The sequence below is a fragment of the Rhincodon typus genome, chromosome 16 (genome assembly GCF_021869965.1).
Source record: "Rhincodon typus isolate 14 chromosome 16, sRhiTyp1.1, whole genome shotgun sequence".
In the NCBI taxonomy this organism is placed as follows: Eukaryota; Metazoa; Chordata; class Chondrichthyes; order Orectolobiformes; family Rhincodontidae; genus Rhincodon; species Rhincodon typus.
The window spans coordinates 37,543,424-37,564,355 of record NC_063347.1 but is presented as its reverse complement, the minus strand read 5'-3'; the positions used below and the strand labels follow the sequence as shown (position 1 = coordinate 37,564,355).

The 20,932-nt window shown below is 39.0% G+C and overlaps 1 protein-coding gene across 3 annotated transcripts in view; it reads right to left on the bottom strand.

Moving 5' to 3' along the window:
• The window catches only part of kbtbd8 (kelch repeat and BTB (POZ) domain containing 8), a 47,747-nt gene that overhangs the window by 11,093 nt on the left and 15,722 nt on the right, over positions 1–20,932 (bottom strand). For 2 of the 3 annotated variants that reach the window (XM_020527952.2, XM_048606504.1), the window contains exons 2-3: positions 7,692–7,899; positions 5,581–6,698 (exon numbers count right to left, since the gene is read on the bottom strand). In XM_020527952.2, the coding sequence (XP_020383541.1) occupies positions 5,581–6,698; positions 7,692–7,899 (1,326 nt within the window). Of the gene's footprint in view, positions 1–5,580; positions 6,699–7,691; positions 7,905–20,932 lie in introns of those variants that run through there. The other variant, XM_020527954.2, reaches the window with a different exon arrangement.

Genomic DNA, 20,932 nt, shown 5'->3' with positions numbered 1-20,932 from the left:
CGACTTATTTTGCGACTGTCAGGTATGAAAGGTTGAAGAAATAGCAGTTCTGGCTAATATCTATGTTATCCCACACAGTTATATATGGGAAAATTATCATGTGGAAATCAAGAAAGAAGTTCAAGAATATAAAACAAATCTGGAATGGAAAAGGTTATTGAACAGGAGGAAGGTTAGCACCTAAAAGAGTGATTAAGTAATATGCTGTGACTGTTACAAGACTGGATATACTAAAGCTAATTTCTGGAAATTAAATGAGTCTTATTGCAATAAAAGGATCCCTCAGAAATGGGTGCCAAAGGAAAATAAAAACTGGTATTAAATCTGCAGCAGCAGTACAAATGGACCGTGTTCTCTTGGAACCTACCAGTTAGGAAGAGATGAATCAGGACAGTCAAACAATTTCCTCTAAGTATTGCAGAAGAGAAGCAAACAACTGGAGATTTTGATTATTTTATTTCAAAAGGGAAAGTTTCTTTTGTTCCCTCACAGAATGAGGCCATCACTGGCTAGGCCAGCATTTATTGCCCATCCCTAATTGCCCAGAGGGCTTCTAAGAGTCAAGCACATTGTTGTGGGTCTGGAGTCACATAGAAACCAGACCAGGAAAGGATGGCAGTTTCCAATTCTAAAAAAGGACAATATTGAACAAGATGGGTTTTTCTGGAAGTTGACAATTGATTCATGGTCACCATTAAACCCTGAATCCTAAATTTTTATTGAATTCAAATTCCACCATCTACCGGGGTGGGAGTTGAACCCAGAACCCCAGAACATTACCTGGCTCTCTGGATTAACAGAGAAGCAACAATACCACTAGGCCGTTGCCACCCCTGAATTATTCTAAGTAAAGGGGCAGAACAATAAATAGTTCATAACCTATAAATGGGCCTCACACAATGTGTCTTCCACAAAGGCTAATAAAGAAGAAAGTTTTAATTGGAGGTGCATATTGAAGTTACAAACTGGTCCCGTTATGTCGATAATGGCAAAATATGACATTGTGTAGAGGTGGATTAAAGAGTGACTTAAAGAGAGAAGTTTCAGTTGGATTAGTGCAACAAATCCCTAAAAGAAGGAATTGATTTGATTTTGGGAAATGACTTTGCTGGTCCAAAAATACTGGCCTTAACAAGGTTGTTTGATAAACCAGTAGAAGAAACTGATATTCTACAGGACAAACACACTGAATTGGTTCCTGACTCTTACGACTAAATCTCACATTCAAAGAATTAGGTAGATAGAGGAGACTGCTATGAAAAAGGGGAACTAATGTCGAGATCTAGTTCTCTACTTAAATTTTCATAAATAAAATCAAACAAAATAAGATAACTACAAAGACAATGACATTGCCATGCTTTATCTAGCTTCTTTAATAGAAATACGATATCAGACAGATCTGGAATTGAAAAAGTTATACCAGATAACCTGCTCAGAAAGTAAATCAGAACCAATACCCAAGTATTATTTAAAAGACAAAGTGTTAATGAGAAAATGGACCACCTGATATACCAAGTGATGACGAATGGGCATTGTCTATCAGGGGCAGTTCCATGTGAGTATCACAAAATTTTAATGAGCAGTCACAAAATTTCAAATGGTAGGCCACTTAGATATTAGTGAAATGAAGGCAAAAATATTAAAATACTTTTATTGGCTGGCATTTAATGACTTGTTCACATTTTGACAGACATTAACAATGCAGAAATCCCAACCATCAATTACATCTGGACCTTGAGATCTGACACAGCTTTCGTTAGAATCATAACCAAGGTCTTAATAGTTTGTGCAGGAACACAGAAGTAAGTTAGGCCAATCAGTCCGTCAAGCCTGCCTTGCCATTCAATAAGGTCATGGCTGATCAGGGCTCCAATACCTCTTACTAACCCCATACGCTGCTGGTAATCAGAAATCTGTCCCACACTACCGTAAACATGCTCAAAGACTGAGGTTTACAACTCTGAGTAAAAGAATTTCTCCCCACCCCTGACTAAGTGGCATTCTCCTTATTTTTAAGCCATCCCCCGGATTTACACTCCGCAATTAGAAGAAACATCTCACCTGAATTTACCCTGCTAACCCTTTTAATTATTTTATACATTTCAATGAGGTCTTCTCTCATTCTGCAAATTCCAAAGAATACAGTCTCAGTTTGCCCAGTCCCTCTTCATATGGCAGTCCTGCCATCTTATGACAAATCTGGTGAACTTTCGGTGTACTCCCTCTATGATAATATCTTTCCGGAGATAAGGAGACTACAACTTACACATACTTCAGTTGCAATCTAACCAAGCTCTTATGCAACTGAAGCAAGACTTCACTATTTCTTTTAATCTGGAGTAGTAAAATCCATAAAAAAGAAATAAAAAAAAAAAAAAAAAAACTTAGAATGAGAACAAATATCTTTTAATACTTTCAGATGCATGGACAAGATTTTTTGAGGTGGTGCCTTTGGAGAAAGTTACAGTGGTTGTGGAAAAGTTAGTTCCAATTTCTTCTAAGATTTAACCCACAAAATATGGAAAAAAGTTTAAATTGCACTATCATAAATATTTTGAATCATGAAAACTCAGTAAAACAATTTTTGTCTTACCCTTAGCACCCACAACCACAAAGAGCATTAGAAAGATATCAACAAACTTTAAAGACCATGATTAGACCTTATTGCCAGGAATGCATCACTGGCTGAAGGAATTCCCTTACTATTGTTTTCCATTAGGGATGCCCCTGATGAATCCAGCGGATGCAGTCCTTTTGAACTGAAATATGGATATCAGGTGAGAGGACCATTTAAGTTAAAAAAGTGAAAATCTCAGAGACTACACCACCAAGCTGTGTTTCAGGCTTCCAATAAAAATTAATCAGAGTGTGGGAGTTGTCCATAAAATATTTTCAAAAGTACTCAATGAAAAATGAGTGCAAATAAAAAGGTTAACATCCAGATTTTCATTGTAGGAGACAAGGCGTTACTACTGTTACCCGTTTTCTGTGGACTATTAAAAGCAAGGTTCACTAGACCTCATCAAATCAAAAAGATACTAATTGTGAAAACTTAATGATGTGAATTATATACCGATTACTCTGGAGTGTGAGAAAAAAAGCGCGAAATATCACATTGATCTGTTAAACTAGTATAACGATAAGGAGGATAGTCAGGATAGAAGTGCATTTAGTGGTAAAAGAAATAGGGAGTCAAATAGAAATATCAGAGCAATTGGATAATAAATCAGACCCTCTAAGTGATCGAATTAGAAAATACAGTGATACTTAAAAAAGTTAGAATATTGTGCTATCTCCTAGAAAGCCATTGAAGTGATTTATAAAAAGCTATAAGAGTAATGCATTTATTTGCATAACAAGGGCAGGAGGACATCTTTGACTATACATCATGTTGATGTAGGGGACATATTACACACAAAACAATATCCTCAATACAGAGAAGTCAGCCCAAATGAGGCAAGAAAGCACAATTATGAACAACGACAGTTTTAATAGTTGGAGCTCACCTATTGTGACGGTGCAGAAATTGGATGGATCAAATTGACTGTGTATCAATTATCACAAAGTCAAAGCAGTAACAAAGATGGATTCCTATCTGATTCCTCAGTTAGAGGATTGGATTGAGAGGATTGAATAAGCACAATTGTTTACAAAAACTGACGTGTTAGGAGGATGTTGGCATGTTCAAATGACTAAAGAAATATCAGCTTTTGAAACACTGGACGGATTCCAAATCATGTCATTTGGAATACAAAATACACAAGGAACCTCTCTACAATTATCCAACAAGGTCAAAGGATTATGCAGCTGGTGATTGGATTGTGTTCAGCCAAACCTGGAAAGATGATTTACAACACCTGAACAAATGGTTTTATTGGTTACAAAGAGTGAATTTGATCATAGATTTAGCTAAAAGTGAATTGCGAAAGCAAAGTGACACACTGAGACACAAGGCCAAGTAGCACTTAGAGAAGCAAAAAAAAAAAAGGCTCCTATATTTTCCAGTGCCCAAGACAAAATATGAAATTCTCTAATATGCTGGCAACAGTGGATTTTGTCACAGTATATTGTGAATTTCAGCACTGCGGAGCTTTTCTAACAAATTTGTTTAAATAAACAAGAGAAATTCAAACAGACAAAACAATGTCAGGGTGCTACAGACATCTTGACAATTGTACACATTACCACACCAGTTCCAGCCATATCAGATTATTGTGTTTAACTTGACTGTTGATGTCAGCGACATCATTGTGGGTGCCATTTTACTACAAAAATGGCTAGTGTGATGATTAAAACGGACTTGTATAGAATATTGTTATGAAATTTCGTACATGTAATGTTAATATATTACTGTTTATCTAAAGATGGAATTGCCTGAAAGAGATTTTATTTTTTGGTGACGTAAGGTGTGAAGGAAGTTTATAATATTTTATTATTTGAGAACCTGAATTCTCAAGCTGATGTAAATAGATTTTGGGTTTCAGTGGTGTAAGAGTCTGATTTGCTTTTTAAGGGTCAGAAAGTTATTTGGAACATTGAGCTAAGTACAGTCTTTTCAATAAATCATGTGATTTAAGGTAAATGTCTCACCAAGCTCATGGCGAGATAACTGCTGCATAGTTATGACTTGAGCATTTATAACATACAGCAAGACAGATTGCCAGGAGCCAGAGGCAGGTTGAGTTCAGAAGAAAAATGATCTTACCAAAATGACAGTTTATATTTCAACATCCTCCAGGACATAGTTAGAAATAAGTCTTAAGTTCTTTCAGGAGTCCAAGTGGTCAGGCCTGGTTCAGTAGTGAGAGGTTAGTAAGTTAGAATGCCTGTATTTTGTGGGGAGAAAGAATCACATCTGCTGAATGTGCAGAAAGTCACCGAGGTAAGGCTTGCAAATTTGTTAGTTTAACTGAGATATTTTAAAGATGGGAATGAAACCTCTCTGGAGTTGAGTTTCTGTAAAGTCCATGGCTGGGAAATAAAGAGTGAATCTGTCCTTTTGTTGTTTATGATAAGATTATTTCAAATTGTCATAGCTTTATATAGTTTGGGTGTTTCATTCCTTTTCTTTCCTGCAATCAACTTACATTCTTTCATTAGAAGTAGAATGCCAGCCTTACGTGAAATGTTTAGTGACTGAGCACCGTAGTAAACAAATTACAAAATAAACCTCGAGGACTGTCAAGCCAGGTTTCATGCTACAACCGGACTCATCCAGTATTACCATCAGCTGGGAGAAAAGACATCAGTGAACCAGGTAGAATTTTTGACGATCAGGTAACCGGAGTTTAACATTACTGAGACCAATTTTTTATTCCAGACTTACAACTATTGTATGTAATTTGCCATAATAGGTTTAGTTGGATTTGAATGCACGTCACTGGATCCTAAGTACAGGCTTTTGTAGATTAACCACTAGACTACCATATCTCCAATTCATTAACCCTGCTACATTTAAATTCAGCTCTAATCTTATTTAAAGGCACTTTTAGTTTAAGGTAGATAATAACTGTCAGAACTTTGCATATCAATTGATGAAAATTAACACAATTGGTACATTGGGCATCCACACACACTTACCTTGCAGCACATAGATATTATCCTGATACTCCACAGCCGCATGAAACTCCATTGCAACAGGCATTGGACAGACAGCTATCCAGCAATTGTCCCTTGCATCATAGCACTCCACTGATTTTAAAGCATTCCGTCCATCACCTTCATATACCCGACCTCCAATTGCATAAATTTTGCTACAACAATAAACTAGTTTGCACCCTATTCGTGCCCTCAGTAATGGAGCTCTGGGCAACCACCTGTTTGCTGCATGGTCATGCATCCAGAAATCACTCTCTGCTTTATGATCTATAGATACATCACTGTTACTTGGCCTGTAACCTCCTGCAATATAAATATCATTATCAGGTGACACCAAGATTCCCACCTCCCTTAAGTCATTAGGAGGCTTGCATAATTTGAAGACTTCTCCTGTGACAGTATCTAAACAAGGCACAGTTTGTTTCTTTCCTGAGTGTTTGTTGGCAGCTTCAAAGCAGATAATCATCTGTGAAGCAGTCATACCAAGTCTTGGTCTACAGCTATCAGCCTGGTCATTGTTTCCATGTTCTGAGGAATTTCTAGCCATAGCCTGTGCAAAAGTGCAAGGGATTTTCTGTAAAAAGGTCTTTTCCATCAGAGGTACACGTATACATTTGGCAAAAATGTCTGCAAGATGTGGCTCCCTTTTAGCTCGGTTATGCTCAAGCCACTGAATTATGCTTTCATAAACACACTCTTCCTTTTCTACATTTAGGTCATCACTATTTAGAATGCTCGTCAGCTGGTCTTTAGTCAAATGGAGGAACTCCTGCTCTTTGGCAACACACAAAATTTTCTTTCTAATATAATCTTGAGATTTCTCCTTCAATTCCTGGTGTCCATAAGCATCAGCAAACATGAAAACCCCAATGGAGTTCTGTGGATCCAGTCGGCTGATCATATACTGGGCGCACTGGTCCTGCAACAACGGTATCTGGAAGAGACTTGCAGCCGTGAAAAGAGCCTGTACATTGACCTCTGTCAGCGATACTCGAGATGTATATGCATAGTCCAACACCAGCCGCATCGCATCATCTTCCACTCCCACAATTCGCACTTTTTTCTGTGTGCTCTCTGTAAGGCCACTTGTGAACATAGACCTACAAATTAAAAAAGCTTAATGAATTGAATCCATTCTGGAACAAGCAATTTTCATCCATATAGTCATGCATCAGAAAAGCACATTTGTACACAGTTAATTATTTTGCTGGTTACAAGTGAATAAGAGGAGTTGCTACACTGCAAGAATCTACAAACAGCAATGGGATGAACTACTGATCAATCTGTTTTTGGATACATTGGTTGAAGGGACAGTGGTCAGAAACTGAGAAAACTCAGTTGAATAAATTCACAAATGTTGAAATTTCCTTAAGTTCCAACAACAAACAACTGGGATGTCAAAAATATTCTGAGAGTGCACCATCTTGGTATTGCACTGAGATATCAACCTAAATTGTGCATTGAAGCCATAGGATAGGGTTTGAATTCCTAGCCATCTAACTTGGAGGAATATCACCAATTAATACAATCTAAAAATCTAGTTTGTTGAATTCCTCAACATTAATTACTTCACTCAAAACCTTTGTGAAATTACATCTTAACATGAAACAAACTCAAAAATTAAACTAAACTAATGAATAACTGCTGAATTCCAAAAAAGGATTGAAGCATTAGCTTTTTAGATTTGGTTCCAATAAACCAGCTCTACTTAATTTGCTACTTTTTATACAGAAAATAAAATTTCACGGAAAGTAAGTTATGAAAAACATTTTAACTTATTTCAGTGACTGACTGATTAAAATAATTGCAAACTAAAATTATATTCTGAGTCCAGTTCTTTACAACAAAGCCATTTTAAATACTAGCTGAGATTTCTTTAAAGCAAAAATCAGATTATCCATTCAATACTATGTCATTTGCATGTGGTAGCGTAATTAAAGGGCTGGAACTTCATGTGCTTCAGAAATTAACTTTGAAGATAAAATGGTTGTTTCAGTTGACATCAATTGTCACCATTCCCACCACTTTGATATTCCATTCGTTGGTGTGTAATGTTAAATATGTGACTAGCTACCAAAACAGCAAAAGCATACCTAAAATAAGGACTAATTGCAGCGAGTACATTTCGGTGACAGGAAAACGTTTTTCCATGATCTACCTCCACCACAATGTCAGTCAGCTGCTGCTCATCGTACATACATTTAAGCTGCTGCAGAATGCTACATGCATGTGCAGGGTCCATCCCGATATTCTGACTTGGACTTGAAACTCCATTGTGTCCCAGTAAAAATTTATTCAATTCTGTAGAAAAACAGGTCACTATTATTCATCGCTTATCACACAAAAAAAAATTTAGATATATTCACACAAACACGTCACTTTAGGCCTCAAGGGAAACAAAAAAATATTAAGTGACTACAATTTCATTTGCCTCTCCAATACCATGATAAACCAAAGAAGTGTGGATGCTGGAGATATAAAACAAAAACAAATTGCTGGAAAAATTCAGCAGGTCTGGCAGCATCGTTGGGAAGAAAGTAGAGTTAACATTGCAAGTCCGGTGACTCTATCATCTCCAATCCCATGTTTGGCTAACAAGTGGAGAATTAACTTCAAGGTTTGTCTGTCAGAATGTCAGTCCTGCTAAGTCTATCCGAACATGTAACCATTTTTTCCCCCAGATGCTGACATGGGCTTGCTTGATGCCTATTTCAGCCATTTTTATTCCAATCATTCCAATATCTAGATGCTGAGAACATGCAGTAAAATTCAGGTATGTGAATTTCTTTTCCCCCATTCCTATTGCATCAAATCAAACAATTCAAGATTGACACGATCAACAGAAGGCAGCCCAAGTAATAGTGAAAGGTTAGCTTGTTTCTACAGAGTTCCCTGTTAATGCAGATCAGCAACTCAAAACTATAAACAATTCTTAGCAACCACTTTATTAATACTTTTAATACAAAAGGTCATCAATTGTGATGAAAATGATCTTAAGTGAAAGGGATCTGTGCATGCTTTAATAGTAATGAACCAGCTGTTTTGATTAGACATAACTGCACATTTCACAGTGCTTTAAATTATAAAGGTAGCTGATGTACATTCCATTCCAGTCACAGTAAGAATGGAACTCAAATTCTTACTGATAAGCGCTCCTGCAATAAACTGCATCTGAGATTACAATATTTGCAAGTCAAGTCACAATAAATCCAGAATCTGTTTTGTTTGATGTAAAAGTAATTTTTCTAAGTCTTTTCAGCTAAGTTATTGGCAATAATGCCAAATATTGTGAATTTAAAGTTGATCTTCACATCAGCATAGTGTTATCTTACTAATGGGACTCGTCTTTGAATTTGGACATATGAAACAACTAGCAAAGCCCAAAAAAAAAAGCCGTCAAAAGTAAAAGGTTCAAAATTACTTATCTACAAGTCATATCACCTGAGCAGCAATTGAAAATATTGCAAGCACTGAAGGTAAATGGAAAAGATATTTTATTAATGAATTAATCTCATCATACTGTAGATTCAGTAACTGGAAAGGAAAGAGATGTGTATTTATATAATACATTAGCACATCAAAAAAGAACGACTTCACTCAAATTACTTTGAAGGGCACAGGCTTACAGAAGTTACTTTTCACATAGCGAGATCTTACAAATATTAGAGAAAGGCGTTAGGAGAATCTATGAATCCTTTGTATCTATGTCTATTTCCCCACCACAAAAGGTAACATCTCTGGCAATCAACATTCCCTCAGCACTACATTGCTTAAAGTAATTTTCTGGATCAGCGAGGGACCAAGAATAAAGAAAATATGAAATCTTCAATAGATATCTGTTGTTTCAACCGACCCTGGACTCTAGATTCTACAATGATCATAATTTGCCATTTTTGTTTAGTTATTGTAGGACAAATCTCCAGCTGTTGACGTCCTTGTCCTTAAATATGTTTCTAAATCCATCTTCTTAAGGCTACTCGATTCTGGGTTCAAACGTCATAAATTTGCACTAGTCTTGCCCCGCTTTCCAAAAATAACCTTCTCCTCCCACCACCTTCCGCTCCCCCCCACCCCCCCGCCCCCAAAGGGCGAGGCGAGACAGAGGCTAAATTAATTGGGTGTTGTTATCTGTACCTGACAATCCATTCGAGATATTGCATGAAACGAAAAGTAATTTTCTTTCTACATAAATATTACGAAATTCCATTTTAGAATGGAGCAATGATTAAAGAGGATTTGTCAGTTATTGACCATGTTGCATAAAAAGGGCACTGAAAGAAAAAAAGGTCAACGACATGCAGCAGAATGGATCAGAAGTAGACATTAAATTTGTGGTTCTTCTGCTATTAGGTCAGTGATAAAAGGAAGAAGTCCAAATCCACTAGCAACAAAACAGATCAATTGCCCTGCCCTAAAATAACTTCAAACGGAGTTAGAAAGGTAAATTAACAGTGGGACAAGAAAATATTCACGCTGGAGCAGTGTGGAAGGATGGATTGAGACAGCAAGAACCACCCGCCTACTCCAACATCAGCTATTTTGATTTTCAATACAATGATTGCTAACAGCAATCTTACCTTGACCACCTTTGAATTAAATGCTCTTGTTGCTGCTGGGAAAATAAGCTTCTGAAAACACATTTAAAAAGCATCTGCTGAGTAACAATTATTTTTCATATTAATCGTTGAATGCATTTTTTAAAAAAGTGAACAGCAAGCTACCTTGTTGCAAAATGCCACATACTGTTGTGCTAAAATTCAGGATAAAGGGGAACAGTAGAGAAGTTAACAATGAAAGTGCCAAGGTAGGTAAGAAACAGGATGAAGCACTGATCAGAGTTGTTTACAGCCATGGATGATGCCACCCATTAGGGAACACCTGTGACACCCCCAGAGCAAAACGATTTTACTTAGAGTTTGCTGCAAATAAATTAGAATTCCTCTTCCCATCACCACCCCAAGAATTAAAATGCTTTTGCATAAATATGCTGACAAATAACATTACACCAATTTCCATTAAAAGACATTTGTCAAAGCTTTATCTTTTGCACTCATCAGAACAAGCCACAAGAATATTAAATGTACCCGTTTATGATGGTTGACATTCTCCATAGTAACACCTCTGCTGACAGAGCCCACTTGCCAACTAAACTATACTCTCACAGTATTTTGGTTTTCCCTTTAAAGTTGTATTCAACTAAATATCAAGGTAAGCACAAGTTAAAAACAAACTTCAACAAAAATGTCTGTCAGCAATTCTCAAATTCTGCACTAGAGTAAAACTATTTCATTAAAAGATCTCAATAAATAGGAGGACTAGTCAGGAAACATGCATAATTTTAGCTTGCATTTTCATAGATAGTCAGAATAACCAATAGCCTGAGAGATTTTGTAACTTCAATCACTTGGTTTTTGCCGGCAGGTTTTTCTAATGTCACAATAACAAGGTTATTCATTTAGTTTTCACATTTGCCATAGAATTTGATATCAAATGTATCAGCACATTAAGTCTTATTTATAATGTGAATCAGCAGTCCATTCAGAAGTACAGTGATGAAATCCATTATTGTTTATATCATTCACAACATCACTGCTCACAATTTGCCAAGAACGTTAGAGGGTACCAGTCCAGAAACAACTGACATTGGACCAATTCACAAATATTCTCATTTCTTCGTTGTCTGAATTTAAATTCACTTCCAGTTACTCAATTATTTTTATAAATACATAATAATATTTTGGGTAGAGAACTTGACAACATATTGACGCACAAGTGCAATTTTGACAAAATTTTTGGCGCACAGTATTTTTCATTTATTTAGAAATGGCAGAACATCATGCTGATATCAAACATTCAATGACATCAAACTGTACATGCAGCCAACATGGTAGTCCAAGTCATTAATCTAACATTAAGAGCACCAATCCTAGTATTGACCACTGGGGATCACAAACTGTAGCTTCTGCAGTGTCCCTTAAACATTTGTCACTGACCCTTTAATCTGGTTCACAATCCATTATGTAATACTTTGTTAAAAGCCTTTGGAAAGTTCACATACTGGTCAACATTTTCAATGCTCTACAGTTTTCGGAGTTATTTTTCAGAGTTGGGTATTCTTTTGCAAAACCTAACCAGAATAATAATGGGGAGAGGCAAACATGTGTATTATATATATTAAAATATACACAAATGAAAACCAGCATTCTGCACAGATTTCTCCAATTAAATACTGGTCTATCTTTGGGCATATTGAGCACCCCTAGAAAGAAAAATAATTAAACCACAAACAGGCCAATAATCTCCAATCTATTTACTAGTTCAAAATGAAATTTGAATACCAGTTACAAAAATTAAAGTTTAAAGGTAAAGCAACAAGAACACTGTACACAGATAGAAATCTGAGTGTATCAAAGTATAGACAGATATCGAACTGTATGGATTGTGCAGAATATTATACAGACACACATTTCATGAAACTGAACAGAAGCAAAACACAACTATACCTCACTCAGAAGCCCAAATTGTATTGTACAAATTATGCGACTTACTACTTTTATTAAAGGGAAGAGCACTATTGGCATATAGACAAAAAATACTACTGACATTTCTTAAAAAACAAATCAGTTCAAAAGTTAGCTTTTTCAGTTTAGACAAAAATATAGTAGGTACCAAACATTGGTTTATTCAAAACCATCCCAAGATGGTTCAAAAAAAAAAGAGAGCAAGATGAAATGTGCCAGTTAAAGGAGACATCAGGCTATTTGGATATGAGACTAGAATCTTGATCAAAGAAGCAAACTTAAGAAGGGTCTTCAAGGAGAACGAATGTCAAGTTTATTGAGGGAATTCAGGCATGACTATCAAGAATTTGGTGTGGAGGATGCCCAAGAGAGTAAAATGGACTGTTATTACTTCTCTCCAAGCAATACCCTGGAGAGATTTAAATACAAACGGGAGAGTCTGACGTTCAAGTCACTACTTGGCAAGCACAGTGTAATAGGTCACTGGAACGCGATGGAGGTCAGGATCTGAAAGAAGTTTAGACAAGCTTAACTTCACAGAAGGTATGCAGGGTACTGAAATAAGGAGCCCGGACTTGGGGCCAGATGAAGGCTCTAACAACAGCTGTGCTGAGGGAGAGACAGTAGTCAGAAGTAGGTAGTATCTGATAAGAGTAAATTGGTTGAGAAACTCAACTTAGGGCCCAGTATGTCACAGTTTGCAAGCAGTTGGGTTTAGTCTCTGGCAATGTCCAGGGAAGCAACGTTGATGCAACTGGAGGAAATAGCTCAATGACTAGGCAGACAACACGAGACAGTGGATGGATTTAGCAAGGTGGCACTGGCACACATTATACAATAAAATTTCCTACTTAATGGGCTCCATCACACACAAATTCACCTTTGAAATTGTGTTACTAGGCAAGTGCCTTTTCCTAAACTTGCAGATTGAGAAATTTACAAGCCCTGCTGTCTACCAGTAACCTATTATCACAAGTTAATAAAGGCATTGGAACTTCTACAGCTCCAATGCTGCATATTAGTTTTATTGGCAACTGTGTAAATGGGAGCACAAGCTATTTGTTCACCAGTCTTCATTCTGAAATAGGGTATATGAATGGAACCCTATAATTTAGTTTAGGATTATATTCAGCATTAACTGGTTGGACCGAAGGGTCTGCTTCCGTGCTGTATGACTATGACTCTATAATGTTTATGCCAACACTGTGGCTGCGCATCATATATACTCATGAATGGGTCCAAGGCCATTACACTTGATGTGAAAATATACAAGATCTAGCTCAGATTACCATGGAAGGATAAAGTATCCTAATAATTTGAGAGACAGTTGAAGCTAGCCGTTTCACTCAGCTATGAAGTAGCAATGCAAGTTGCTTTTTCCGCTAACAAATGCTACTGTCAATCCAAAAGACATTCAGCCTACCACATATTGAGTAGTGTGGGAAATGAATTTTGATGCCACTGGTACTTAGGGCAGACAGATTACATCGAACAGCAAGTCCTTTTGGCCACTTGAAACAGGATCATACTCAACGAGCCTACGCTTTCAAAATCCAGAACGAGTCCAACATTAGATACAATTCCATGAATGAACAACATTTACTGAATAATCACAATTGTGCTAAGAATTAAAGTTCTTAAATTGGTTGTTACATCAGGTGGGTTTGCAACACAGCTTACCTATACTTCTAAAAGCTATGTATATGAAATCAGATCTCTAAACATGAAAAGAACACATCCAGGTTTTATGCCCTTTGTAGTTAAACAAAAACTTGGAGGAACAACTGTTTTCTGCTGCATTCACTCAGCAACACCTCCATCAAACAGTACCAACATGCTTTTCTGAATTTAAGAGAATTACCATCTTCTTTAGAATATTCATGTATTAGGTCCTGTGTAAAGTGCACAAATACATCCAATTACACCATTTTGAAATATTGTTAATGTTTGGGGTTTTTGCAATGTTATGGCAGTGTCCTTACCTCTGGTCTAGAAGGTCAGGGTTCAAGTTCTACCTGCCCTGGAGGTATGTTATCACATGTCCACAAAGGTTGAATAAAAAAAATTAGTCCAAAATGCCATGTTCTAATCTTGTGTAAGAACCTCTTAGGATCTGCGTTCAAGTCTTACTTGCCCGAGAGGTGTGTCTCCAGTCCAAACAAACTGGTTAAAAATAATTTATTATCCTAATGACTTTTTTCATTTCTGCTTGCTATCCAAAAATTAACTCCCTTTTTTTGCAAAGGATCTGAGTTTTCCAGGATTAAATAGTCAAAAAGGTTCCAGTTAGAACAAACTTCTTACCTGGGCAGTTGTATGCTCCTCCTGTAGAATGTGGGAGGTAAGGGTCACCACTAGTGTCCCCACTGACTTCATCTGCAGGAAGTGCACCCAACTCCAGCTCCTCGGAAACCGTGTTAGGGAAATGGAGCTGGAGCTGGATGAACTTCAGATCATTCGGGAGGCTGAGGGGGTAATTGAGAGGAGTTACGGGGAGGTAGTCACACCTCAGGTACAGGAAAAAAGTAGATGGGTTACAGTCAGGGGACGGAAAGGGAACAGGCAGACAGTGCAGGGATCCCCTGTGGCCGTTCCCCTCAAAAACAAGTATACCGTTTTGGATACTGTTGGGGGGGGACGACTTACCAGGGGTAAGCCATGGGGTACAGGTCTCTGGCACAGAGTCTGTCCCTGTTGCTCAGAAGGGAAGGGGGGAGAGGAGGAGAGCATTTAGTCATTGGGGACTCCATAGTTAGGGGGACAGATAGGAGATTCTGTGGGAACGAGAGAGACTCGCAGTTGGTGTGTTGCCTCCCAGGTGCCAGGGTCTGTGATGTCTCGGATCGTGTTTTCGGGATCCTTAAGGGGGAGGGGGAGCAGCCCCAAGTCGTGGTCCACGTAGGCACCAACGACATAGGTAGGAAAAGGGATGGGGACGTAAGGCAGAAATTCAAGGAGCTAGGGTGGAAGCTTAGAGCTAGAACAAACAGAGTTGTTATCTCTGGTTTGTTACCCGTGCCACGTGCTAGCGAGGCGAGGAATAGGGAGAGAGAGCAATTGAATACGTGGCGACAGGGATGGTGCAGGAGGGAGGGATTCAGATACCTGGATAATTGGGGCTCATTGTGGGATAGGTGGGACCTCTACAAACGGGATGGTCTACACCTGAACCAGAGGGGTACCAATATCCTGGGGGGGAAATTTGCTAATGCTCTTCGGGAGGGTTTAAACTAATTCAGCAGGGGGGTGGGAACCTGAATTGTAGCTCCAGTGTACAGGAGGTTGAGAGTAGTGAGGCCATAAATAAGGTTTCAAGGTCACAGGAGTGTACCGGCAGGCAGGAAGGTGGTTTGAAGTGTGTCTACTTCAATGCCAGGAGCATCCGGAATAAGGTGGGTGAACTTGCAGCATGGGTTGGTACCTGGGACTTGGATGTTGTGGCCATTTCGGAGACATGGATAGAGCAGGGTCAGGAATGGTTGTTGCAGGTTCCGGGGTTTAGATGTTTCAGTAAGATCAGGGAAGGTGGTAAAAGAGGGGGAGGTGTGGCATTGTTAGTCAAGGACAGTATTACGGTGGCAGAAAGGACATTTGATGACAACTCGTCTACTGAGGTAGTATGGGCTGAGGTTAGAACCAGGAAAGGAGAGGTCACCCTGTTGGGAGTTTTCTATAGGCCTCCGAAAAGTTCCAGAGATGTAGAGGAAAAGATTGCAAAGATGATTCTGGATAGGAGCGAAAGTAACAGGGTAGTTGTTATGGGGGACTTTAACTTTACAAATATTGACTGGAAACGCTACAGTTCGAGTACTTCAGATGGGTCAGTTTTTGTCCAATGTGTGCAGGAGGGTTTCCTGACACAGTATGTAGATAGGCCAACAAGAGGCGAGGCCACATTGGATTTGGTACTGGGTAATGAACCAGGCCAGGTGTTAGATTTGGAGGTAGGTGAGCACTTTGGTGATAGTGACCACAATTCGGTTACGTTTACTTTAGCGATGGAACGGGATCAGTATATACCGCAGAGCAAGAGTTATAGTTGGAGGAAAGGCAATTATGAGGTGATGAGGCAAGATTTAGGATGCATAGGATGGAGAAGGAAACTGCAGGGGCTGGGCACAATTGAAATGTGGAGCTTGTTCAAGGAACAGCTACTGCGTGTCCTTGAGAAGTATGTACCTGTCAGGCAGGGAAGTGGTCGAGTGAGGGAACCGTGGTTTACTAAAGAAGTTGAATCTCTTGTCAAGAGGAAGAAGGAGGCTTATGTAGAGATGAGACGTGAAGGCTCAGTTAGGGCGCTTGAGAGTTACAAGTTAGCCAGGAAGGACCTAAAGAGAGAGCTAAGAAGAGCTAGGAGGGGACATGAGAAGTCTTTAGCAGGTAGGATCAACCTAAACCCTAAAGCTTTCTATAGGTATGTCAGGAATAAAAGAATGACGAGAGTAAGATTGGGGCCGGTCAAGGACAGTAGTGGGAAGTTGTGCGTGGAGTCCAAAGAGATAGGAGAGGTGCTAAATGAATATTTTTTGTCAGTATTCACGCAGGAAAAAGACAATGTAGTCGAGGAGAATACTGAGATACAGTCTATTAGACTAGACAGGATTGAGGTTCATAAGGAGGAGGTGTTAGCAATTCTGGAAGGTGTGAAAATAGATACGTCCCCTGGGCCGGATGGGATTTATCCTAGGATTCTCTGGGAAGCTAGAGAGGAGATTGCAGAGCCTTTGGCTTTGATCTTTATGTCGTCATTGTCTTCAGGAATAGTGCCAGAAGACTGGAGACTAGCAAATGTTGTCCCCTTGTTCAAGAAGGGGAGTAGAGACAACCCTGGTAATTATAGACCAGTGAGCCTTACTTCGGTTGTGGGTAAAGTGTTGGAAAGGATTATAAGAGATAGGATTTATAATCATCTAGAAAGGAATAATTTGATTAGGGATAGTCAACACGGTTTTGTGAAGGGTAGGTCGTGCCTCACAAACCTTATTGAGTTCTTTGAGAAGGTGACCAAACAGGTGGATGAGGGTAAAGCGGTTGATGTGGTGTATTTGGATTTCAGTAAAGCGTTTGATAAGGTTCCCCACGGTAGGCTATTGCAGAAAATACGGAGGCATGGGATTGAGGGTGATTTAGCGGTTTGGATCAGAAATTGGCTAGCTGTAAGAAGACAGAGGGTGGTGGTTGATGGGAAATGTTCATCCTGGAGTTCAGTTACTAGTGGTGTACCTCAAGGATCTGTTTTGGGGCCACTGCTGTTTGTCATTTTTATAAGTGACCTGGATGAGGGCGTAGAAGGATGTGTTAGTAAATTTGCGGATGACACCAAAGTCGGTGGAGTTGTGGATAGTGCGGAAGGATGTTGCAGGTTACAGAGGGACATAGATAAGCTGCAGAGCTGGGCTGAGAGGTGGCAAATGGAGTTTAATGTGGAAAAGTGTGAGGTGATTCACTTTGGAAGGAATAACAGGAATACAGAGTACTGGGCTAATGGTAAGATTCTTGGTAGTTTGGATGAGCAGAAAGATCTCGGTGTCCATGTGCATAGATCACTGAAAGTTGCCACCCAGGTTGATAGCGTTGTTAAGAAGGCGTACAGTATGTTAGGTTTTATTGGTAGAGGGATTGAGTTTCGGAGCCATGAGGTCATGTTGCAGGTGTACAAAACTCTGGTGCGGCCGCACTTGGAGTATTGCGTACAGTTCTGGTCACCGCATTTTGGGAAGGATGTGGAAGCATTGGAAAGGGTGCAGAGGAGATTTACCAGGATGTTGCCTGGTATGGAGGGAAGATCTTATGAGGAAAGGCTGAGGGTCTTGAGGCTGTTTTCATTAGAGAGAAGAAGGTTAAGAGGTGACTTGATAGAGACATACAAGACGATCAGAGGATTAGATAGGGTGGACAGTGGGAGCCTTTTTCCTCTGATGGTGATGGCTAGCACGAGGGGACATAGCTTTAAATTGAGGGGTGATAGATATAGGACAGATGTCAGAGGTAGGTTCTTTACTCAGAGTAGTAAGGGCGTGGAATGCCCTGCCTGCAAAAATAGTAGACTCGCCCACTTTAAGGGCATTTAAATGGTCATTGGATAAACATATGGATGATAATGGAATAGTTTAGGTTAGATGGGCTTCAGATTGGTTTCACAGGTCGGCGCAACATCGAGGGCCGAAGGGCCTGTACTGCGCTGTAACGTTCTATGTTCTATGGAGGTACTTTACAGCATAATTAAAAGGTTAATCAAGTATATTTAAAATCTGACAGTGTGGTCTTGTGGCACAATCTGATTTAGATATTCAAAAATGGTGTTTCATACTATTTCCTAATCCCAATTTGCAATTCAATGCACTTCAATTCATAAACTAGTTTCACTTATTGCACAATTACGAAGCGTGCGCTACTGTTTTTCCACTCTGCAAATACAGGACAAAGTGATTTACACTTCAGTTACTCTATATTGCTGAGGGTGTATCAAAACTAATATAAATGGGGCAGATGCTACAAAAGCAGGAAAATTATTTCCTATTGGAGTCTATTTCCTCCCTCACTGAAACCAATCACATTTCAAAGATTCCAACAAAAAGAAACAAACTAGTCACTGAGATAACAAGGTGTGGAGCTGGATGAACACAGCAGGCCAAACAGCAGAGGAGCAGGAAAGCTGACGTTTTGAGCCTAGACCCTTCTTATCTGCCATTCCTACTATCTCTGAAACTAGTCACTGTATTGTTAAACCAGCCTTTCACACTACAGATTCAAAAATGTTGCCTATGATATCACACATCACCACAAGAGTCACTGGTTTACAACAATGGAGGTCAAATTCCATTTCCATTACTACCAGACAAATATTTTAGAAAGGAGCTTTCTGATCCATTACTTTCCAAACCTTTGCCAACCATAATTCAAGCTGGAACAAAATTTCCACTTGGGACCCTTCTGGCTTTACAGCTCATTATCACGCTCAATAATTTTTAGGGCCCAAGCACATTCCCTCAATCCCCACACATTAGGCCTTGTGATCACAGGGGCTGCTACCTCAACCAACCCATGGTTAGCTACTAATTCTACTAGGCTGACCATAACCCACTCCTTCGTCTGCCTAATTGCTGTTCTCTCTCTTCACCTACCATTTACACCTTCCCTCATCCCATCTTTAGCATCTATACCAACCTTTTCCTAGCCACAATCAGTTCTGAAGAAGGGTCACTGGACCAGAACTGTTAACTGTGCTCTCTCTCCACAGATGCTTCCAGACCTGCTGTTTGTTTTTCTTTCAGATTTCCAGCATCTGGATTATAAAAAGAACAAAACTGCAGATTGGCTTGGCTTTCTCTAAACAGATTTCACAAAATCCTAACCCTAAAGTTATGATGTTTTTTGAAGATCATGCTCAGCTCTTATTAAAGTGACTCACTGAACACAAAGCAGCTTCCACAGCGGGCTTAACTTCCACTGACAGCATTCAAAATACCAACTGCACTCCATGCAAATGAACAAAAAAAAAGTCTGTTAAAATCTTCAAATAAAAACAGCCATGTGCTGTCTTATTTCTGACTGCTTTAGATGCATCAACATTAGACTATATAGATACACACCTCAATTATCTACAGTAACATTAGCATTCAAAGCACAGCTGCATTTACAGTTGGAAAGAAGTTTTTAATAGTGAATTCTCACTTATGCAAATCTTTTTTCTGTAAAAACTGCAAAATTTTAAAATCAATTACATTAGGACTAAAGTTTACTTGTACTCAAGCACGGCAGCAGATTGTCCAGATAAATGACTACAGTGCTGGTCAGCCACACAAGAGACAAGAATGTAATATCCATTGGCTGTAAACTCCTTTGAGACATCCCAAAATCATGATAAGTGCTATATAAATGCAAGTTCTTTCTTTTAAACTCAATGAACCTAGCTACTAGAGTTTAAAGCTGGGTTCCAGTGAGTCAGGAATACCCACTGCACATGGCAACTGAACATCTCACATAGATAAAAGATGAGGAAAAAGCAAATCAGAGTTGTCAGCCTCAGAAAACATTATTCTAGAACAGTATTTCCAGAACAAGTCAGAAAATATGGTTACAGCAGAAGTTGGAGGAGTGTTGGGAAACAGATGAAAGAAATGGGGAAAAATATATAAAATCTTCTTTTAAACTTCCACTCTTTTGCAGGCTCTGATCTTCCGTCAATAATCAATTATTCAATAATCATGTTTTTCCCTAAATTGCAAATGCCTGGCTAAGATAATTAATGGGGAAGGCAACAGGATAGGAGCAAATCCAGTCCTCAGGTAGCCTGAATACACATTGCAGTGTTGCAAATATGGGGTTTATAACATTAGTTTGGGCAAAAGAAGAGGGTCATGTGCTCCGTTCTGACATCTGCTTGATAATAAGCCTGGGGAGTTTGATTATAAAAGCTTAAGATAGTTTTACTGTGAAGCTGATGCAAGATATTTAACGTTCGACCAGGTGCAGCAATTGATTTTACTTCCAGCGATTAATGAAACTCATGAAGACCAAAGGGAAACACCTAGAGATGGTCACAAAGTATCTACTTGTCTAAAAAGGGAAGTGTGAACCCAATGGAATCTAAAAGGACTATAATTCCAGAGAATGCTGTAGGAGATACTTATAAAAGGCAAACATTCATGTTGCAGTTGTATTGAACTTTAGTTTGGCCGCATTTGGAATACTGCATACATTTCTGGCTGCCACACTACCAGAAGGATGTTGCGGCTTTAGGGAGGGTACAGAAAAGGTTTACCGGCTTGTTGCCTGGTTTGGAAGGAATTAGCTACAAGGAGAGATTGGAA